Source organism: Stegodyphus dumicola, chromosome X2 (genome assembly GCF_044657685.1).
Source record: "Stegodyphus dumicola isolate Sdum_Otavi_A_Nest chromosome X2, ASM4465768v1".
Classification (NCBI taxonomy): Eukaryota; Metazoa; Arthropoda; class Arachnida; order Araneae; family Eresidae; genus Stegodyphus; species Stegodyphus dumicola.
In genome coordinates this window covers 156455268-156480622 of record NC_140781.1, presented here as the reverse complement: position 1 = coordinate 156480622, position 25355 = coordinate 156455268, and the positions used below count along the sequence as shown (strand labels likewise).

Here is a 25355-nt window from a genome sequence, read left to right as displayed (position 1 = left end):
CGCATTTGAATATGAATAATACACACTTTCGTATTTTTTATATTGTGCTTATCATAGGATTTAAAACATATCTTGCTTTGTAAGTTTTCAGTTACATAAATATATAAATTACTATGCCAAAAAATAAAAAATCCTGAAAACAATCTTTAATTAGTTTTCACATAAATCTATCTTAAAAAAAAAAATCGGTATACATGAGATCTGGAAGAAAATGCCATGTACCTACCATTAACATTGCAAATCTCTTTTCGAGAAATACGTATCTATCTTTAACATATATCATGACTTATCTTCAGTGTGAGCAGTTCAGATTTGGAATAATTTTCCAATGATGAATGTAAGTAATCAGGTTATTTGAATTCACTTCAGTTGCAACTGATAATAAGAAATAAATTGCTATTTATCATGTTAAATTTGTGAAAGCTTTTGAACACATCTCGCACAAAGCCCTTATATAAAACCTCGTTCAATACAACGACAATGCTTACCTTAAATCCTTCTTTTAAGAAAAGTTGTTTAGAGTTCATCAGACACAAAATTTTAAACTCATGTTGCACAAGGGTTATGCATTTTGGAAATTTCCATTGTCAGCCCCATCTTATGCTTGAGATTCCCCAAAAGCAGACTTAAGGAATAATATGATGCAGCTAGTTACTTAAGAGGTTGATACAGAAATAGTGATGGAATACGTGTACCCTAATACTCATTAATTCTCAAATACACATGAAAAGCAACTCAAAGCCATTTTCTCACTTTCAAATAAAAAGAACAAGCTCAAAACATAAATATAAAAACCCTCCACTGTTGTCTTACATGATTTTCTAAATTACATCAAAGGTAATATTAGATAGATGTTCAACTTGACAACCGCACTAATGTTACTAAAACTCTTAAATTTTCCAGTGTTCATGGTTAAAAAATTAAATTGCAATTCTGATTTGGATAAGCAAAAAAAAAAAAAAAAAAAAAAAAAAAGGTAACAATGAGAAATTATTCATCTGTTGAAAATGCCAAAGCAGACAAACTTGATCAAACTACTCAAAGAACTTTTCCATTATGGAAGAGAACAAGGAAAAGTAGGAAACATACAAAGCACCCCCCCCCCCAAAATTGTTTTACTGACACCAATCTAATCACTGACAAGCTCACATTAGCGACTACAACAGAAATTCATTAATAGATGCAGGTTTTTTTTACCATTATGGTATAGAATCAGTCTTTGGTTGACCAAGACTTAAAATTAAGAAACAAGCATACAGTAAGCACATTAAGAAAACTTTTCTCTTCCTTGGTCAAAAAAGGACTGTGGAAACTAAAAATAAACATTCCAACTCTGTACTAGCACAGATAGCACAAAGTATGCAAAATTGATGCAAGACATATTTTCTAATGTTCTTACAGGACAGGAATGGCTTGGCCACCATACTTCTCTGTTTTAAGCCCAATGAAGACTTTCCTAAAAATTGCCTTGTGAAATGAATCGAGAAAATTTTTAATAAATGAGTTTCAGGTTACAACAGAAAATTTCAGTTATTTCTTATGGTTCTGCTTTAAAACGAATGGCATCTTTCAAAGTCTGTAAATATATATGCAATGTACTTATAAATTAGGCCTATCCAACAATCATAAATTAGGCCAATCCAACAATCAATGGAAATAAATAGCAGGTTAGCTAGGAGACAAACCTTCAGTATTTTTCATTTTAATAATTATTTACAACTAGACCCTAGTCCTAGAAGACTTCTCATAAAAGTAAAATACAAAAATATTGATTTAGATAAGCACTCAAAACTTGAGAATGAATTTTTAAACTGCACAATATCCTCAGAAGCAAATAACAAAAAGATTGCATAACTAGATTTCAAAGAATAAGCCACTAACGTTTGAAACAATGTATATGAAGTGAAGTAAGTAATTACCATTTAAGCTTGATTAGGGTACTACTATGTGAGCTTGTTTATTTCAAAATAACATGTGAATCTTAATTTGTTAAAAAAAAAAAAAAAAGTATAATACATCACCTAATTCTAAACAGATATAACCTTGTGTTAATTTTTTGGCCATACTTTTCCTTATTTAAACAAAAGGAATAAAAATCTTCAACTAATTTCATAAATATACTGATTTTGAGTTTGTTACTGCAGAAAAGTTTTTGTCAGCTCAAAATTTAAAAAGTAAAACAGCACAGAGAAATTGTTTTCCCTCGACGTTTTACTCATTCTTAAGCTTATATGTTTGATCAGCAACAAGCCAAAATGAGAAAATTCTACACTGTAATTTAAACATAAAATTGTATGATTATCAACTTATATAATTTTTTTTTAAAGTAAAATATAAAAATTACAAAAGATATCAAAAGAGTACTAAGTAAAACATTCTAACTAAATTTTCTGGAGAAATAAATATTCCTACTGACCTTAATGTCATCATCGCTTGATGAGTTGTCATCTTCCGTTAAAATGAAACTATCATTACTTTCAGCACCACTCAAACTTCCATCACTTCCTGTTAAGGTTTTTTTCTGTTTCAGAGAGGAATATTTCGAAGCAGCAGAATCAGCAGAAGTCTTTAAATATTGTTTACTCACACATTTCTTTAATATATCTTCAAATAACTGAAAGAAAATTAAGAGTCTTAAAATTTTGGTCGCATCAGTTACAATGCTAATTTAATGCAACCAATTTATTACAACAGTATATAATTATATACTTTACATTTGAATAAAATACCATGACATTTAGCCTTTGAATAATTAAACAAACTTTACACACCTTAATTATATAACACATCATCAGTTATAGCCTTCAGCTTTTTATCAACTCAACAACATTTTTTACATACGATAAAATACTCCAAATTTTGCAACAGTATTACAGTACACCAAAACGAAAAGCTCCTGGCAGCTCGGCAGACTGGTTGCATAAGTTTCTCATTTTCCTCTTACACAATGTAAATACAGTCAAATACCGAAAATCTGCCGACCTGAAATCCGCGTTGCCTCTCAAAATATAAAAATTTAGTTTATAGGTTCCAGAAACTGCAACATAGAGTACCAAATATCAAAGAAAAAATACTACAGTCAAAAGTCGTTAATTCGGACACCCATAATCCGGAATGATCTATAATCCGGACCTCAAAGCTACAAACTTTCTGCGCATGCGCAGCGTTCACGCATGCGCACAGGCGTTTAATAGTGCGCATAAGACCTTTACGTCTGCGAATATGTTTGTGCGCATGCGCGTTTAATGTGTGACGGACGGGATAGGCTAAGCTAAAAATTCAGTTAATGTTGCAGATTGCGTTGTTCCTTAATCTTCAAATTGGATCCGGCTTATTATTTTTTGCAGACTGTTAGAGCAATTTCATGAAAGTAAGCTTGAACTTTCGATTATGTCAAATAGAATTTCCGATATATATTTACTAATATGTAATTTGTATCTACAAAGCGAAAGTATGTTTTGAAATCCGAAATCTGTTTATCAATTTCACGCTGCGGATTGGAAGTTGATCTGTCAACACTATCCTTATCTTCAGAGCAGATGTTTTTATTTTATTTGGCTTATAATTCCTTACTAAGTCTAGTATTTCATCTCGATGTACTCCGTCTTTGATATGATTTAAATCAAGTTCCTCGTCATTATAATTCACTTCCGATAGTGAAGAAAGTGACCCAGAGGTTATTGAAAACGAAAACATTTCGATTGACAAATTAGTCGGTATTCTCAACACAGCAATTATAGGACTTGAACAGCGGAACTTTGTAACTAAACAAGAAATTATGTCTGTTTAATAGAATTAAAGAGAAAGTATTATCACATGAAACGAAGCAACTTACATTGAAAGAAATGTTTAATAAAGTAAACAAATAAATATTAAGCTTTTTCTTTTTGTAAATTTTGATACCCTTTAGTTCATAATTGTTCTTTATTTCATAAATTATGGTTTCATATTCTTAATTTTGTAATTTCTGCATGCCATCTTACCAGATTTAAACTGATGATCTGTAATCCGGAAAAATCGATAATCCGGAATCGCCAAAGTCCCGACGAGTCCGGATTAACGACTTTTGACTGTATTTACTGGATAATAACATCATAATTACCGAATAATAATGAGTCATAATGGAAATACAAAATTATTGACATCATGATAAGAGATTTTCCTCTCCAATCTGCATTGAGGAAAAAAAGCAGACGATCAACTCAACTCTTCTTTCAAGTTCACGCTTCCCGTTGTTGTATTTTCTGAGCTTTGTTATTTTACGAGATTGTTTAGAGATGTCGTTTTTTTTTTTTTTTAACTGGATATTTTGTGGATAACATTTTAAATTTCAGCACTTTTTAATACAATGACGGATAAGAAACACACGTGTGATTTTACTGCTTGCAACGTTGAAAAACGTAAACACGTCGCATTGACAATAATGAAAAAAGTGGAAATTCTGCTAAAGATGGAGGCAGGTGCTACTGCTCAGTTTATAGCAGAATCGTATGGAATTGCCACACGGACTGTGTATGATATACGGAACAATAAAGAAAAGCTGTTGAAATTTTACAGCAACAGTGATTCTAACACCGGAATCCAAAACCGGAAATCTTTACATGAGGCGAAATCGGCAAACCTCGATGCTGTCTTGTATGAGTGGTTTCGGCAGAAGCGGAATGATGGGGTACCTATTTCAGGACTACTCCTGAGAGAAAAGGGGAAGCAGATTTATGCTGATTTAAAAATAGAGGAGCCTAGTGTAAATGAACAATATAATCAGTTTATATATGTAATAATAATTTAATGCATGTAATTAATTATTGTATTAATGTATATAATAATTTAATTAAATGTATCTAATACGCTTTATTTATTTTGCACTTTTAGTCTAAATATTATCTTTTCTGTCCTGAAATCCACAAAATCCTAAAACCCGCACAAACTCTGGTCCCAAGCGTTGCGGATTTCTGGACTTCTACTGTATAAACCAATAAGAAATGTACCTACAAGAAGAAATATTCCTGCATGCTCTGCCATAATCAGCAATCCAAATGTCAGTAATTTTGAGGGAGGCAATGGGTTGTTGAATGTTGCCTCACTTCTTCTATGCATTTTATATGTTGATGGAAATATTTTAAGAAATTCAATTGCCACCCAGTGCGGCACCCCAGGATCTGTCTAAATTCTAAAAATTTTTCCTGCCTCTAATTTCTAGTGCTGGATCTGTGTTTGGTTTAAATTACTGAAGATGAAAAAATTTATATTATTGTCAGGGAAGCCATCTCCTAAGATTACAATAATTCCTCCTTCTTTCTCTCCCTAAAAATGTTATGCAACAAAGTAATGCAAAAAGAAAGAAGGGGCTGTGCAGCAGAGGTATATGATATGTTTTAAAGATATACCCAATACACAAATATATTGAGTTTTCTACAGATAAACAATTTACCAAAAATATAATGGTTTCAGAATTTAGGATCAATATTCCATTAATGTTCTGATGCATATTTTAGCATAATAGGGTTTGAAACGTAAAAACGTTTTATTCTAATCCCCTTAAAGTCAGATAAAAGGTGAAAAAAATTATTTTAAATCCAAATCTTTACATAAAATACTATTTTTCACAAAAATATTAATTTAAAATTTTTTATTTATTTTTTGTTACTGCAATATTTTCGTTTTTTTCCACTGCTGCAATTGTGTTCCTAAGTTGAGTTTAAACAGAAACTGAAATGTAAGAGTTAATCATTCATTACTAAGCCAGAGTTTAAACTGTACTGCAACCTACCGGAGCCCAGCTATTGTTGCATAGTTTGAAGGAAAAGGCTAGAAGGCGCTGTTGCTTGCATAGTTGAGAGAGAATAAAGTTTGCTTATGTTGAAGGCGGTGGCCTAAGAATAGCTCTGTATATAGTGAATTCAAATATTGTAAAAGTATTAAAACTCACTGAACCACCATCATCGATTTAGAAATGCACAATTATTATAGCTATGTTTATGTAACTGAACAATTTCAGCAGAAATTTGATCTCCAAGATTTTATTTTTAGTAATAAAATTTCAGTAATAATATTTAAGTTATAATTTATCACTTTACATTTAATTACATTTTAACTATTTAATTACTTTAATCATCAATTATTTAATTATGTTAATTATTAGTCGAAAGGGGCAATTTGCCCAGAAGGACTATTAATTTCGTTTTGGGATTTTGCATTTATTCACTACAACCGTAGTTTCACTTTTCTAATTGTTGTCACCAAATATTATCGCTCTGCATTATATTTAAAGAAATTAAATAATGAAGAATCTGCATAAATGTACGTATGTTTCTTGCAGTGTGATAAAACAATGGTACCTAAAGCTAACAAATGTTGAATAATGTAAATTCTCCTGCGAATATGGGCATTTGGAAGCCCAAATTTGAAATTTGGTTTATCATCGATTTCATATTTTGTAAAAACTTTAACGAGATTTTGACTAAGGATTTCAAAGTGAGCAATGGTAACATTGTACAGAAAAAACATTTTTATCTCCTGTGTGCGAGACTGTGTATTGGAAATTCTAAAGATATGCTCCTTTTAAATTTATTTTGTGATATTGCTCTTGAACTGAATTTTATGGTTTAAGTGCAAAGAACATGATATTTAATAAATAAAGGTAACACACAAAACGTTAAAAAAATGCCCCTTTGGATGTAATTTAAAATCTGAAACATTTTACAATTTTTCCCTTTCTTTTTCTTCTCTTTAATTACGTAATTTTTTAGTCCAAAGGGGCCTTGTCCGTGACCTTCGAGAGGGAGAAGGCCATGACACTTTATAAACATGGTGGAGCTTTCCGTCCGATGTTATCGTCGGAAAGTCATCTGGATTTTTAAATTTTCGTCGGAAATATAACTTTATCATGTTGCTTAATTAATTCAAATAGCTGAAAGAAAGGAGGCTTTATATACATTATTTTCTTTAGCTTTTTAGGCTTTTTACAGATATGTTAATTAACTTTTGTGCATAAATATAATTGAGAGAACCGAAGAACAAACAAACATTTTACAAAAATTTAAACGTTGATTGAAAATCGCCACTGTCATGATAAATTGGGAAGGGGTTCTTAAGATAATAATTCATATTTTACCTAGGCTCAAGTATTAATCTATTTGCGTTTCAGAGCAAAATATATAACCATCAACTTCTATATCTCCAAGGTATGTAAATGAAATACTATATAAATTAGCTAATAAATGTGATAAAAATATTTCGTGCAAGAAACATACATAAATCTTATAACAAAAAAGCCTTCCAACATTCATATTTGAAATGAAATAACCTAGCAAACAACATACACAACTGGCAATAAATAATAAAAAGCATATAAATGATAATCGTAATTCCCATTATCCTCAAATTTAGAAACTAAAAATATGTATATACTCCTGCTTATGATTGAAAGAAATGGTGTTAAGAAACATCAGCGTTACTACTAAATATTGTAATTCATAATTATTACATTTTCAATCATATAATATTTTAAAAAACTTAAATTTTACATTAAGTGCAAATTGCAGTTCTGTTATTTTTCTCCTGGAATTCATAATATATCTCTTGGTATGAATATGAGTGTTGCAAGTTATGTTTTTTAATTATTACATTTGAATAAATTCCATTCATGAATCCATAAAATTCATGATAAATGGGAAAAAACTTTTCTGTGTGTGCTATTTAATGAAGAGCAGATTTAAATGTGCAGTTCTTACTATTGTGTATATTATTCAAATCATTTCTGTGCAGTATCCAAAGGAATGTTATTGATTTGAAAAAATGAATAAAATGGACATGAGAATCTGCCATTGTCTAAAACAAGTGTATATATATATATATTTACATATGATCGAAAGAAATGATGTTAAAAATCATCAACATTGCTACAAATTATTGTACTTTTAACAGCTTGCCATTTGAAAAATATTAAAGGATTTTTTATTAATTGGAAATAGTAGTTCTCTTACTTTTTTTGGTTAACTTTCAAACACTGCATAGTTTTTGTGTTTTTTTTTAATATTGCCACATACACTATTTTAAAATATTTCAAAAAATATTTTGATTTAAAAAAAATATTATTTGATGGTTATTTATTTTGCTCTGAATCGCGAATACATTAATACTTGAGCCTAGGTAAAATATTAATTATTATTTAAAAAACCCCTTCCCGATTTATCATGACAGTGGCAATTTTCGATCAGCGTTTAAATTTTTGTAAATTGTTCGTTTGTTCTTCGGTTCTCTCAATTATATTTATGCACAAAGTTAACTAAAATATCTGTAAAAAGGCCTAAAAAGCTATAGAAAATAATGTATATAAAGTCTCCTTTCTTTCAGCTATTTTAATTAACTAAGCAACATGATAAAGTTATATTTCCGACGAAAATTTAAAAATCCAGATGACCTTCCAACGATAACATCGGACGGAAAGCTCCGCCATGTTTATAAAGTGTCATGGCCTTCTCCCTCTTGAAGGTCACGCCTTGTCCCTGAGGGACTATTGTTTTCATTTTGCGTCAAATCACTCTGAATGTCTGCTTCAATTTTCAAACTGTTGCCACCAAATATTACTGCTCTGTATTATATTTGAAGAAATTAGATAATGAAGAATCTGCATTAATGTATGTATACTTCTGGCATTGTGATAAAACAAAGGTAACTAGAGAGATCAAATTTTGAATTATGTACTCGTACTACGAATATGGGCATCTGGAAGCCGAAATTTGGAATTTGTTTTATTATCAATTTCATATTTTGTAAAACTTTAACAAATTTTTGATAAACAAAGTCAATAACTTCAAAGCAAGCAATGGCAATGTTGTACAGAAGAAAAAACATTTTTATCTCCAGTGGGTGAGACTGTGCATCTTAAATTCTAAAGATATGTTCAATTTAAAATTATTTTGCGATACTGCTCTTGAACTAAATTTTATGGTTTAAGTATGAAGAACATATTTAATAAATAAAGGTAACACACAAAATATTTAAAAAATCGCCCCTTTGGGCATAATTTAAAATCTGAAACCTTTAAGATTTTCTTCTCTTTTGTCTCAGTTATTACATATACTTTATATTATCAGTGAAATTATTTAATTTTAAAATCTTTTGTTTATCAAAGATTTTATTTATTTATTCTTTTTCCTCTTTCCTGATGGTCTTTTGTACAACTCCAGCACTTCTAGTCTTTAGAAATTAAGCCCTGTACTAAGCAACACACAGAAGTATCTTACAACACACAGAAGCATACTGAAGTGCCTCTTCTTGCCTGTGGTGGTATTTCTAACATCTGCTGCAAAAAACACAAAAAGGTGATTTACATAATACCTAACAGTACAGCAACTTTCATAATATCATATAATACATGATATTACAAAAGTTTATGATATAATATACTGTTTATCTACACTTTACCATTTAATTTACTTAACTTTTATGTCATCCATAAAATAAGGTCAAAAACACAGTCAGCTGAGAGAAATATGCATATTCTGGTAAAAATAATTCAACATAAACAAAGCTACATTTAATGCAGCTGACATAATAGAAAAGCAGTTGAGTAAGACTGAGATATAAACTAATTTTTAAAATGTAATATAACTCACATAATTTATACATAAAACTGACTACTTTGAATTTCTAGTTTAAAATAAAATTTATTCTTCAGAGATATATTGATGAAGGGAAGAGGGGCAAATGTAAATACAATTTTCACCTAACAGTGCCACCGAAATGGCTGCCAACATAGACAATGCAAAATAAACATTTAAACTGCCAGCCCAATACAGGAAATGCAAAACATCAGATTAGGGCAAAGATTGATGAACTAGACTGCTTCTACCAAAATCGCACAGAATTTTATGAAGTAACAATTAGTTACTATTATTAATAACAAATGTAACTCTGTAAGTGTGCTATATCTTTTTACAGGGTTCGTACACATTTCTGCACATGGAAATTAAGTACTTTAAAGGACTTTTAAGGACCATTAATGGGAAAAATTAAGGACCTATGAGCAAATGGGAACTGAATAAATTCAATTAAAAATATTATTCTATGCCTGAATTTCACTTTTGTAATACCATCCTAAAAATAAAATAGATCCCTAAGTAATATGAATTATTACTAAATATGAATTAATTAACATAATTATTAATAAGTTTGAGAATAAAATAAACTTCATGCAATTTATTAAGTAGCATTAAATATTTTACACTTAATAATAGTTGTGCATATTTGAAAGAAGATAAGTGATATTTACGTTTTACTAATAGTTAGCTATATGCTGATTTTTTTATCTCATTTTGTCACATACTTGGTCAGTCTAGAGGTTTAGTAAATAGCAGGTATTAGATTTTACGCCAAACGGAATAGGTTCAAATGCGAAGTAAGATCATAATCAGCATGATTCATAACAAAATACTGAATGATGTCACCGCTGCTGATTGTCCAGAGAGAGAGACATGCTGATTCGAACAAACCTGAAAGGCCTGATGAAGGCATGGTTGGCAAGTGTTGAAATTTAGTCAGGCTCTGTTTGATGCAGTTAGTATCATAGCTTTGTGTAAAATTCCAGGGGTTGCAACCCAGTTCATATACTTTCAGGTTCCAATAAGCCATTAAAGCAACCAGAGGTGATAAGTTGTTTTGTATTATTTTAAGCCTCACTAGATGCAAAGTATAAGTTTTACTTGAATTTCTACATTTTTGTGTTTTATCTTGTGACCACAGTGAGTATTAATGAAAGGCAATAACTCGCCTTGATATGTAGAAATAATTTTTAAGGGTAAGCAGTTAGTTATAAATAATTAAATTAGGTAAATATGTAACCTTAGTCATTATGCATTTACGTGGCCACTATTAAATTTTATTTTTTAACAATATTTGTTAAAAAAAGGCCCTATTAAAATCAAAATCTAATAAAATTGCACAGTAAAAATGCTGTGACAGTACTCTCCCCATCCGCACAGCCAAGAAAATCCAAGGTCTTTCATGGTGGTCGAAGGACCTTCGCCAGCAACGCCAAAAATGCCGGGCACTAAGACGCCGCCTTACCAAAGCAGACACCCCAGAGGAACGCGCCTTCTTCCTAACACAGTTCAGAAAAGAGAGAGCTACATACAAACAAAGCATACTGACTCCAAAAACTACCACCTGGAAGAAATTCTGCAGCGAGAACTCTGATCCCTTCGGAATTCTCCACAAAATCTCAACAAGCAAAGTTTTTCGACCCCACCAAATCTACTTGCAGCAACAAACTGCCAACTCGAACACCAGCCTTACCTCAAACACTGCTGCAATTATCTTGAGCACCGTCTTTCCCTCAGATAACCCAGCTGATGATTCACCGGAACAAAAGCTTCTTAGAAACAACCACGCAGCACCGATGACCCAAGACGACATTCCCTTCACCAGACAGGAAATCACACAAATCTATCATACCCTGCCCAAGAAGAAAGCACCAGGCCCTGACGGCCTAGAACATAGCATCCTCAAGATCGCCTACAAATCACATCCCATCTTCTTTCTTCACTTCTTCAACAACCTACTGAAACATGAGCTCTTCCTAAGCGCCTTTAAAACTGGTCATGTAGTCTTCTTCACTAAAAAGAACAAAGATCCCCAAAGCCCAAGCTCTCTCCAACCGATCTGCCTGTTGCCGGCTCTAGGGAAAGTCTACGAAAAACTAATTGTACAAAGACTCATCTTTCATCTGCAAGACAACCGCATCCTAAGCAGCAGGCAGTTCGGCTTCCGCTCTGGCCTCTCCACACTGCATGCTCTGGAGGAAGTTCGACGGATAATCCACCACAACAAAGAACAACAGCTTCACACGGCCTTTGTCTCAATTGACCTTCAGAGTGCCTTTGACACCCTCTGGTGGCCGGCCATTAAACAATCTCTCCGCTCATCTCGATGCCCCCATAACATCTATGACATATTTGACAGTTACCTCCAGAATCGTTTCCTCCTGGTCCCACACATCAACGAGACAACCATTAAACAGCAGGAGAGAGGATGCCCGCAAGGATCTTGCGCCAGCCCAGTGCTCTGGAATATAACTTCCAACAGCATCATCTCCACCAACTGGCCACAGCATACACTAGTTGCCTATGCAGACGACGTTGCGTTCCTAATCCAGGGTCGCACCAGAAACGAATTGGAACACAGAAGCACTCAAATATTACAAAAATTCAGCTTCCTCTGTCAAGAACTCAAATTAACCATCTCCACTTCCAAATCAACCGCTCTTATCATTCCCAAGCCAGGCACCAACCCAAGCAGAAATTCATGTATTAAACTCCAACAGAAAAATCTAAAAATCGTCAAAGAGCTCAAGTATTTAGGCTTAATATGGGACAAAGGCCTTACATGGATCCCACATCTACAGCAACTCAAAATTAAGACACAAGCCATTGCACGCAAGGCCCGTCAATTTCAAGGTATAAATTGGGGATGAAACCCATATATTAAGATTTTGTACACGATCTTAATATATGGGTTTTGAGCCCATAGTACTGTACGCTGCCGCAATATGAGCGACGCCGATGCAAAGCCGGAAACGTAAACAACTACGGACCATCCAAAGACCTTTCGCACTAATGATGTGCAAAGGTTTTCGCACTACAGCCACCTCTGCGGCCATCATCTTTTCAGGCATACCGCCACTATATCTTAGAGTCGAGCAAGAAGCTACAATAACCAGAGTCCTGCAACTATGCAAAGACGCCACCTTCCACGATACAACCCAAAGTCTGACCTTATATGAAAACCCTCGCCCCATCCAATGCCCACACCCAGGCATTCAAGGAAGAAACTTTCCGCATCACCATAGACGACACTAGCAATTCTAGTATTCCCAATGCTACGTACGTCTACTACACCGATGGATCCAAGATTGAAGACGGAGTTGGTAGCGCCTATATTTGCTACCACCAAAATGATGAACATACCAGTTGGAAAGCAGCACTGCAGCACTTCAATAGTGTTTTCCAGGCAGAAGCCTTGGCCATCTTCAACGCCACCAACGACATACTAAATAACGGCTACCACCAAGCATGCATCTGTACAGACAGCCAATCTTCACTCCTGGCAATTCAAAACTTAAGCCACACCTCCCCAATTATCTCCGAAATCCAAAAGCTACTCTCTGTAAACCACCAGCAACACATTCACCTCACCTGGGTCAAGGCGCATGCTGGTCTAGTTGGAAACAAGGCAGCAGACACCCTAGCCAAAGAAGCCGCCATCAGTTCTGAAGTTCAGCAAATCCGTATCCGTGCACCACCATCACATCTAAAGAGGCTTCTCAAAGAAGACCTACTCAAAATATGGCAAGAGGAATGGAACGTGTGTGACACCGGACGGCGGACCTACAATCTCCTACCCAAAGTCTCTCTATCACGCCTCATAGCTATACCCCAACTCACTCGGTTCATAACGGGACATGGCCCCTATCCAGCGTATTATTATAGGCACAACATCTCCACTACAGATGCTTGCGTGTGCGGCCAACTTGGATCACCAGAACACTATATCTACTCTTGCCCCCTCACAGCAGACAACCACATTAAGCATCCCACTCCTACAGACGCCTTTCAACGGTTCATTATTAAAAACAAACCTGCAATCAATAAAATCTGTAAGTTCATTGACCAGCTCGCCGCAATGGGCCAAGATATATGCAACGCTGCATAATCCCACAACGTCCGCCACTAACAGAAGTCAAAATGAACATCACCCCGTGCTGCTAACATGTCACCGCGCTCGGCATGCTCATACACTCAGCAACCTATGCACTCCACAAATATATATTCGCCGGACCTCTACGTGTCCCCCATATCAATGTCCAGCAATCACATGTTATTCCCATCTTATGGCCCCTCGTCTGTAAACACACCCCACAATGTACAGTATATGTGATCAAATGAGGCCAAATATGTATCTGACATGTGGTATATGTGTATTATTATTTTTTAAGTGTGTTTTATTTGTCATAAGTCTTCAGTGTTAATCAAGTGTATCCCTCTCCCCCCCTTTTTTTTTCCTCTGCGTGTGTGTTTTCTGTACATTTTCATGTTTTTGTGTTTTCATACATTTAGTACCTAGCTCTGAGCCCCTCACCTGTAAATCCGTCCCACAAGTCTCATACCTGTAATTATGTAATTAGTCAAGCACTGTTAATAAGTCGCCCCTGTTTGGCCATGTAAACTCCTGCACCCTTAATAAGCTCCCGGTGTGGACTCTTGAGGCCACAGGGAGTTGTTGCCATTAGATAGTGGAAGGCGAGGGACACATGCCTGTTTATCTCTGGTAGCCACCAGACATCCCCGTCTTCCGTCACCTACCTACCTACCTACATGTAATTTATGACACTGATTCTTAAATGATATTAGATTAATTACACATTAAAAGCTACAAAAAATTAATGTTTTGTAACAACAACACTCAATAAAATGTTTACCCGTCATTTTAATTTGAAGCCTTCCCAAATATTTTGGACACTTTATATTAAGCATCTTCTCTAACAATGAGAGATTTGTCTCAATATGCAAACCAATGCTCTCGCTAGTTTCTGCGAGCTTATCTCCCAACTTATCAACCTCTCCACAAAGTACCTATGAGGGTTTAATTGATCTGGTAAAAGTTAAATAGTCCCAAGCCCCAGACAGACGTGAAGCAAATTATCGCTATGTCTGAAAGTAATTACAATATCAGACAAAGGTTTAAAAAGAATCTTTTATTTAAAAAGAACTTAGAACATAAAGGCATGTTCTGATGCTAACAAAATTAATTACAGCTCACGGTGATGTAATTAAATAAGAGCAGTCAAATTCAAAATCAAAATGTGGACTAGTGGTCAAAGATTATACAATTTAATTTAAATTTAATCTGGCTCAGTAACTCTATCATTTGAGGAAATAGACATGGGAAATTATAGTAAAGACTGAAATCATAAACAGTTGGGTAATTTACATAATAATAACTGCACATATCTTTGAAGAATAATTTTCTTTATGTATTCAGTTTCTTTCTTCAACACGTTTCCTTTTCATTTTAGAATTTGGGGATTTAATTAAGGATTTCTCTTATTCTAAAAAACACTAAATGCATTTAGAATATATAGAAAAAATGGCTAATTTTATTTCTTTAGTAATATGAATATTCAGAAAAAATATGAAATATATATGGTAAAGGCCATTTGGGGGATTTAATTAAGGATTTCTCTTATTCTAAAAAACACTAAATGCATTTAGAATATATAGAAAAAATGGCTAATTTTATTTCTTTAGTAATATGAATATTCAGAAAAAATATGAAATATATATGGTAAAGGCCGGTTACAGAGCTGGTGTGGCAGAATGTTTAGAATTTAGTGACACACGGAACAACAAAATCTAGAAATGGGAAAACTCTTAGAATTTAGAGCAGACATTGGAAGCAGAATTTAAAAAGGCACTAGGCAGCAGAATTTAGGATCCACAGAGATTGCTTTTTATATATTTAGAAAGACAGTGTCTTATTATATCTTTATTACATTTGATAATAAGTTTGAGATTTAAATTACAATAATTATGTTAAAAGCAAATTTGATACCACAGTAATATTTTTGCATTTAAAAATGATAATTTATTATTCAATTTTTAAAATTTTGTTACATCAATAAGTAATACTAAATTCAAAAGTAGAAAAAGAATTCTATTTGTGGAAAATCCCTAGTGCCCACTCTGTGTATGATGCATTAAGACATATTAGATGAATCTTTTAAATTGTAAGTTTTCAATTTCTTTATTAATAAAAAAATCCCTTTCTATAATGCCTGCCCAAACGATAAGATTCAAGCATTTTTGATATTTTCCATGCTTATGTCTAGTGAAAAGTAGAGAAAATAAAGGGAAGATAAACATGTTAAGAAAAAGATTCTAGTATCAGGAGTAAAACATTCAAATATTATGTTTTCATTGTTCTTCCAGACTTCCAAAAAATAAGAAATTTATCACAAACTTTTTGTAAAATACATCCATTACGTGTTGATACTATGGAGATATTTTTCATTTTGTCACATATTTCTCGAATCTTCTAGAATCGTGGGTCTATAAATCTTGCCTTCAAATCCTTCTAAACTTTCCAAGCTGCAATGTCTAAAATACTTAAGAAAAATTATCCCTACCAATTCTGTAACAGCAAAAAGCCAGAAATATTTTGGAGGGAGAAAGAGGGAGAAAGAGGGAAATAAAAAGAGGGAGAAAGTGTAAAATTAATTTTATAGAGAAAACTGATGCATTTTCTGAGAATTTTGAATATTCTGAGACAATTACATAGAAAAAATGCTTACTACGAAAAAATTAAAAAGAAGACATTTTTAATTAATTACATAGCTAATTTTGCTTTTGCTAAAAGCTGTTTCGTAAATTAGGCTTTAATTTTTAATTCTTGTGTATTTTTCAGATTTAAAATATTGTATAATAAGTTGCCAAAATGAAACTTTATAATATGACAGCAAAAAATAAAAATGTTTTATTTTAATGTTATTTTTAAATATAATTTCAATATGTTACTATTATTTTAATGAAATTTATCAAAGTTATGATGTTTTAAAAAAAAAAATCGTCGACAAATTTTCAGATCTCAGAATTAAAAATTTTCTATAGAAACTGATCTTAAAATCGCCAAAATGTTGACAAGTCGCCAAATTTAGAACCGTTTAATAAAAGAATTCTCATCCCCAAAAGCGAAAACTTGTTTAAGAGCTCTTTATTAGGAAAAATGAATTTCCAAATGCTTATGTTTCACTTCTTGCTTAGAAACTCGAGTATCCCATCATTTATATTAGAAATAGAAACAAATTATAACCCATGAAAGTCATTCAAAAGATAACCATATATGTCAGTGAATCGGCAAAAATATTCCTCCAAAATGCTAATTCACACTTAAAATGGCAGTCATAAAAACAGACAGAAATTTCAGATGATTAAAATTAAGGATCTTCTGCTGATTTTGTCCAAAATTAAGGACTTTTAAAGACCAAAATTCGATTTAAAAAATTTAAGGACTTTTAAGGACTCTTAAGGACTGTACGAACCCTGTTTTACAATTCAAGGTGCGCTTTAAATAATTACAGAAGTAGTTATATATATTCATTAACAATAAAACAAGGTCATGGTACACTTGCTGACAGACTATAAGAACATTGCTAGAATTGACTAGCCTGCTCATTCTGTAGATCTAAATCCTACTGAATAGATCTGGGACATTCTGGACACATGTCTTCTGAGGCATCTACATTTACCAGAAACAGATCAGCTGCTGAATATGGCAGAGTAACGGGCAATGCTACTACAAGAACTTCACATTAATCAAAGAAAGCAAACATGATATAATAGAAGCATTGCCATTCAATTACAATCATACATGCTACTAAAGACCACCTGTTAATCTTCTGCTTGATTAATCTCTATTGCAACAACTACAATAGTGTGGTCATTTCTGAATAAAGTGTCTTACTACATTTATTATCTGTTACAATGCTGCATTTCTTATAACTTTGATATCTCATCATTAGGTACCTTAAACATGGTTTTCCTTAATTTTAATTTAGGTGGTCCTTATTTTAATTCAGATGGAATGGTTTTCCTTATCCAGGCCCCTCCATTTTAAAATTATACTGGAAAGTGGCTTGTTCTTCATATTTTGCATATGAGAATACTAATGTATTCATATCCATAATTATTATGAAACACATAATACAGACAAAGTGCATTTACTTAAAAAGAAAAGGCACACCTTTATTGCTTTCCCTCTTACGTGGACAGCTTTTGAATCAAAAGTCAAACAAACTAAATAAGCAATCAACGCTTCTTCATATTTCTTCAATTTGACTAGCAAATCTCCTCTTCTTAAGTAACCCTAAAAATGAAAAAAACATTTCTTGTATAAATAGTAAGAAATTATATACATATGCTAAGTAAAACCACCAAGAATTACTTCAGCTTAAATAGGGAATTTAAACCAAATGAATGTATAATGATTTACAACTTGAGGTGAAAATAAAGAAATTATTAAACCATGCTGAATTAATTAACAGATTAATACAACTTATTCATATGAATGCTTGCAGTAATTGAGTTCAATGACATTTTAAAAACTCTTATTTATCATACATAATCAAAAGGAAAAGTCAGCTAATGATAACACTTAAACTGATACTTATTTATTTAGCATTTAACACATTGCATGCAGGTATATTTCACTTCAGACTTATGTGTGTAAACCAAGTAGCAAACTAAACTTCTAGAAGGAAAGAATAGAAATTGTAGCCTAGCAACACAAACACCTTATACACTTACAATTCCCATCATATTTATATGATACCTACTCTCCTGCACAAACCTACTAAACATGTACTTATATCTGACCCCCCACTCTGGCATAAGACTACAAAAATATGGAAAAGTATGTTTCCACATACGATGTGTTAATTATATGCTTAAATGCTTGCACGACACATATACGCATCTATCATTCCTTTAGTATACTGGTTTCTTTCATCATTCTTTTGAGATTTCTATTTTAATCAATGAAACTGAAGCATTCAAATATCTCATGCATGAAACAATTTTTCATTTATTTTATCCCAAAAATTTTATCCAAAATTAACTTGCCAAAAAATGTATCCCAACTTTTTAGTACATTCTTCTATAAGTTCAATTTGCCTTTAAAATAAAATAACATAAAAAAATTAATAACATCAATTAAAAATGTTAGTGGCTGCTACATTAGAGTTGAGGACCTTAGTTCCATATGATAATGTCCAGGCTATTGACCCAAGCTGGCAAGAGTAAAATTTAAATGATAGGAACGCTGATTAGAATTCTATTCTCAGTTTTTCTCACTTATTTCTAACAGGTGTGCACTCTCGCACACTTTATGGTCCTCTACAATTGTGCAGACTTTGGGAAAAATTAGTAAGGCCAAGGTTGTTCACCCCTTGTTAGTTACACCAGTTTTCGCCCATGGGCTGCTAGAATTCAAAGTGTCCTGTTTTGCCCTTCTTCTTTTGTCCCCTAGCTTTTGACACTGGTTTTGGATGCATTATGAAGCAACTATAGTTACCACATTAACTATGACAACTGCAAGTTATTATGACTAGACAATGTTGGAAAACATTCATATTGCTTTTTAAATTTATTTTTTATGGGTGAGTTTGCTGATGAATTTTAATTTTGTTCCAATTTATTTATTAATGCATATTACCTTCTACATGAGTAATAAACAATTCACTGTTTCATTAATGCTGTAGTTGTTGATTTAAACCCCTGCAAGGTTTACTCTCAATAAAAAAAGACAGAAGACATTGAAAAGACATAAAGAACTATTACGGAGCATAATATTTCATTTCATTCTGTTTTTTAAGAAATAGAAATGCATAAAATATTTTAATAAATTACTTATATACATTCGTTCGTGCATTCTCATAATTAGTAAGCTACAGAGTACTTATGATTATGATTTTTAATCACAATCCTATAAAAATAGTAAAATTTAAATGATAGGAACGCTGATTAGAATTCTATACTCAGTTTTTCTCACTTATTTCTAACAGGTGTGCACTCTCACGCATTTTATGGTCCTCTACAATTGTGCAGACTTTGGGAAAAATCAGTTAGACCAAGGTTGTTCACCCCTTGTTAGTTACACCTGTTAACACTATACTTGTTAGTTACAGTGGGCCTTCTATTTGATGATCTGCTGGTTACCACAGCAACTCAATAATTCACGCAAACAGCACACAGCCAGCTCAAAGAGTCAATGCTTGCTACAGAAGCTCGTTAATTCACAGGATTTCACACAAACTGTGGCATAACAAACCACTGTTTGGTTGGTTTACTTCAGAAAGACTACCTGCTTTTTCTGTACTTCCGCTGAATACTTAGAAGAGCTTTTCTTGCCACATATACCTTGTTAGTTACACCTGTTAACACTATACTTGTTAGTTACAGTGGGCCTTCTATTTGATGATCTGTTGGTTACCACAGCAACTCAATAATTCACACAAACAGCACAAAGCCAGCTCAAAGAGTCAATGCTTGCTACAGAAGCTCGTTAATTCATAGGATTTCACACAAACTGTGGCTTAACAAACTACTGTTTGGTTGGTTTACTTCAGAAAAACTACCTGCTTTTTCTGTACTTCCGCTGAATACTTAGAAGAGCTTTTCTTGCCACATATACTCTCTCATTTTGCAAATCAGACTGGATTGGGAGGGGGGGGGCACAATGCAAATACGCTCTCTCAACTGAAGCTAGAGAAACACATATTTATAAAAGTGCAAATGAATCAAACACTATATACAGAGCACATAAACAGAGAAAATATTTGGTGCTACTTCTAGGAAAAAATCATTATAAGAATTTAAGCCTTAGGTTAATACTTTACTATGAATATAAATGTAACATTAATCTAAATATTTGTTATTATTTAAAATTATCCAAAAGTCATCGAACATTTAAAGAATCGTTTTGGAAGTGAAGATATTCTTATACAAGTGTACATTCGGGATTTATTGAATCTTGTGTTGATAAATAATAGTGCAACCAAAAAGGACTTTACGCTATCATCGTTGTACGACAGTTTGGAAACCAAACTTCGTGCTCTGGAATCCCTCGGTGTGACTAAGGATAAATACGCTAGTGTTATTTATCTTACCTACCCCCTGACATCTTACACGTGTGGGAAAGGGAACGGGAGAGCTCGTTACAACAAGGTAAGAGCGATCTTGAATCTATTCTTCTGTTTTTGAAAAAAGAAGTGATATCTGAAGAGAGAATTAAATTAGCTAGTTTTTCTTTTGATAAAAGTAGAAAATCTAACAGTTGCATTAATGATGAATCTAATATTCCTACTTGTAACGATTTGTATACAGGAGACAAATTTAAAGAAAGTTGAGGAATCTTGTTTATTTTGTAATAAACCACATTTAACAGAAAAAATGTTTTAAAGCTAGCACGCTTACATATCAGGATAAAAAAGACTTAATATTTAAGAAATGTGCATGTTTATTATGTTTAAAGAAAAATCACATTTCTCGTAACTGTAAGTCCAAGGTTAAGTGTTTAATATGCCAAAAAAGGCATTTGGCAGTAATGAGTCAACAAGTTCCTTCAGAATTGAAAGAGACTAAACAAATAGAGCTGGTGGCGAGAAATGAGGTCAATGTTTTAGCTAGCAGATCGGGGAGCTCCGATGTTTTATTACAAACATTAATCGTAAGGGTAAAAAATGGCACCAGGGAAAGCATAGTGAGAGGTATTATAGACACGGGTTGCGAGAGGAATTATTTAACGATAGATATTATAGATTCTTTGAAATGTAACAGCATCGGTGAAGTGAAATTAGTTCATAAATTATTCGGAGGTGTAGAAACAAAAGAAAAATTGCATTCTAAATATAAAATTCATTTGAGTATCCTTGACAATAAATATGTATGTGGTGTGCATTGTTTAAGTGAATCTGTTATTTGTTCTGATGTAAAGAAAATACCTAAAGGTCCTTGGTTGAAAGAACTTCGTAAATTAAAATATTCAGGTGTCAGATATAGAAGGTAATACTCCCGAAAACGAAAGTGACATTAAATTGCTGATAGGTTCTGATATTGCTGGAAAATTATTCACCGGAAATATTAAATGTTCACAAAGTGGTCCGGTTGCAATGCAAACACATTTGGCATGGGTTTTAATGGGTAAAATTCTAGCGAAGGAATCTTCAGGTATAAATGATTCTCTAGCATGTGTTTCTTTATTGCTAGATCAGCAGAAAACTTATGGAAGTTAGACGTTATTGGTATAAGTGACCCAGTTGAGTCTAAAAAGAAAGCTGAAATTCATGAGGAGACCATGCAGTATTTTGAGGAAAATTTGAATTTGGATTCAGACGGGAGATATGAAACTGCATTGCCTTGGGTATTGGACCCCTCCCGATTGTCTAGTAATAAAGAGTTGGCAGAAAAATGCCTGACTAATACGTGAAGGAAATTATTAGATTCGAACTAAATTGAAGTTTATCAGGAAGTATTTGATACTTGGTTGAAGGATCGAATTATTGAAGAGGTAACAGAAGGCGAAGTAGATAGAGAGCACTTTTTGCCTCATAGGCCTGTTTTTTTAAAGAATCTAGCGAAACTATGCAACTTTTTTATGCTTCGGCACACGCCGAAGGAGAACTGCCTTTAAATGACTGTCTTGAGAAAGGTCCAACTTAATAGAAGTAATTCCAACATTGTTGAATCGTTTTCGGAAATATCCTATTGCAGTAATTTCAGACATTGAGAAAGCCTTGCAGATTGGTATAAGAGAGAAGGATAGAGATTATTTACGTTTCTTGTGGAAAGGTGCAGAGGGAGAGAATGCAAAAATTTATAGACACTGTTTTTGCATGGTTTTGGGGCTTAAATGTAGTCCACTTTTGTTAGCCGCTACGTTGAACTATCATTTAAATCATCCCCCCAGATCAGTTTGCAGCTACAACCAATATTTTGAAGGAGTCCTTCTATGTTGATAATTGCCTGACTAGTTTTAAGAATGCTAAAGAATTGACCGAGAATGTTATTGTCACTGGCCAAGTTTAATCTTAGAGGATGGCAGTCGAATTGTGAAACCGAAATAATTTCCAACTCTAAATTAGATATACCCGTTTGTGTTTTAGGGTTAAACTGAGATTTGAAGGACGATCTCTTTCCCGTTAAATTGAGTCACTAAAGAAAGAGGAGATTATCACGAGTAAATGAACACTCCTTTCTTGCGCAAATAAGTTATTTCACCCAGTAGGCTTCATTTCTCACTTTACCCTGTTCCCAAAGTTGATATTGCAAGAGTGCTGGAAATTACGATTAAATTGGGATCAAAAATTGCCTGAACATCTAGAAAAGAAGTCCATGAAATGGTAAAAGAACTGAAACTGCTGTCTGATGTCAAAATTCCTAGATGGCTTAATATCGACAGATTGGTTAACGAAGATGTGAGTCTTTATATTTTCAGCGATGCCAGCAAGCATGCCTATGCTACCTGTATTTTCTTAAGAGTGAAGACCGAAAATAAGGTTTACCTAAATTTTGTGCAAGCACACACTACAGTTGCACCTTTAAAGAATACATCCATCCCTCATTTGGAATTGTTATCCTGCTTAATCGGAGCATGCTTGGGATGTGTGGTCTTTAAAGATTTGAACATGCCAAATTTAAGAACATTCTTCTGGATTGACTCAACAACTGCTTTGTGCTGGATCCAGCAAGATGTATGATGGGGAACTTTCGGTTGGAATCGTGTCCAAGAAATCAGAAAACTTTCAAAAACAGAAGATTGGCATCACATCCCTTCGGAGCTGAATGCAGCCAATCTACCTTCTAGAGGCTGTTCAGTTAAACAGCTTTTGCTATCAAAATGGTGGGAGGGCCCATCATGGCTGTCAGAACCAGAATCGTCAGGGTCAAGAGGCACTGAATTGCCGGATGAAGAGATCATAAGTTAATCAGTATTGACAACTCTTAACAAAGATTCTAAACCTGACAATTGGTATTACAGGTACTTTTCATCTATAAAGAAAATTGCATGCATGTTAGGTTGGATTCTTAGGTTTTACTTTAAATTATGAAGAATTACAAACAAAAACTAGAAAAGTTTGTCGGTTTCGAAAACTGAAAGAGCTGAGATAACTCTTATGTTATTGATTCAAAGAGAATCATTTAAGGGTGTGACCGATGATAAAATTAATGACCTCAGACCTATAGTTGATCGTGATGGTTTGATCACAGCTAAACCTCTCCAGGTAGGTGAAATTGTTCTACTGGAAGGCAAGAAGAAGAAATGTGCTTTTTGGAACCTGGCGCATGTGATCAAGCTGATACCTGGTCCTGATGGACAAATAACACTTGCTCTCATAAAAACAGAGACTTCTGAGCTTCTAAAACCAGTACAAAGACAGTACAGACTTGAGCTGGATAATCCAGTCCAAAAGGATATGATTGAAAATATTCCTATGACTACCAGCAGTGGTAGAACTGTGAAACCAGGGATATGTCTGTGAAATGTTTTGTATTTGGTAGAATACTTTGTAATAATTTGATTTACTTTTTAGTTTTCTAGGTTTAGTATTATCTGTTAGCATGTCTAGAAATTATGGAATGCATAATTTTACATTTCAATATTGTAATCAAAGGCATTCGTTTGAAATATTATATACTGTACTATTGTGCATATATTATGTTTAGCAGACGTGTGAATTTACCTCCTAGTAAATTCAGGTGGGAGGAATATGTAGCAAATAGTTTATCAACAGATGACAGTATCTGCCAAGCTCCTTTGGTAATTATCAATGTGCATGCGCAACCTGAGTGTAGAAGAAAGTATGTTATAAGAGAATTAGCTTTCGTTAAGCATGTTGCTGTGTGCTTTTGCTGTGTGAATAAAAGTATATTTTTGTAACATAGATGTTCTTTACTCTCTAATGCGAAGCACTAGGTTAGTGCACGAATCTCGACTGATTCAGAATCCATTTTCAAAACGTGGATCACCACATTTACTAAATATAGCCATAGGGACTAAAAAACCATAAAAAAGGGTAGGTTTTATAATTCTTAAAAACATTTTTTAATTTAAAAATTATAAAATATGAATATTTATGTTACTTCTAACACTTTTTTAACTAGAAGTATATGTCTATGGAAAGCAGTAAAATAAAGGCCCCTAAATGACTTTTTCGGATTCCAGACACAGTGTATATTTAGGATGTTTCTACACAATGGGTACACAACTTCTGGGAGAGGAAGGTTACTTAAATGAATCAGAGACATAGAACTATACATTGTGAGAAACACTAACTTCACTTGGCAGACGGCATTGTACACGTCATCGCGACTAGAAAACATAGTCTCGGGAAACCCATCATTCCCATTTAATGTCAATGTTTAGTCCAGCATTGTTGGTCATATTTCCTGTTTGCTTATGTAGATAGATAGAGTTATAGGATATTGCTGGAGGAAGTCTAGTCATAATTTTTCTATGAACAACAGGTCCAACACAGTCCTGTGAAATGTTCCAGCATGAAAAAGTCTGCTCATTTTAGCAATAACATCAATCAACACTTAACAGATGATGTAAAAACAATGGTGGTTGAGGCATGGCCATACTGTTCCTTGGCTAGTTTCACCATTACATCTATCCTATCTCAATTACTTTTTCTGGGATTATCTAAAAGCTATGTATGACTCACCTTTGGAAAATGCTAAGGATCTTCTGTCATACTTTTCCGTTACTGCTGCCTCTGTTCAACATATGCCCAGAGTCTT

The 25355-nt window shown here is 33.4% G+C and overlaps 1 protein-coding gene across 1 annotated transcript in view; it reads right to left on the bottom strand.

Annotated features, from left to right (window-relative positions):
- Positions 1 to 25355, bottom strand: part of LOC118188810 (LON peptidase N-terminal domain and RING finger protein 3) — a 119956-nt gene that overhangs the window by 53927 nt on the left and 40674 nt on the right. Inside the window, exons 3-4 of the mRNA XM_085809038.1 lie at positions 17800 to 17922; positions 2417 to 2614 (exon numbers count right to left, since the gene is read on the bottom strand). Coding sequence (XP_085665164.1) covers positions 2417 to 2614; positions 17800 to 17922 — 321 coding nt within the window. The remainder of the gene's footprint in view (positions 1 to 2416; positions 2615 to 17799; positions 17923 to 25355) is intronic.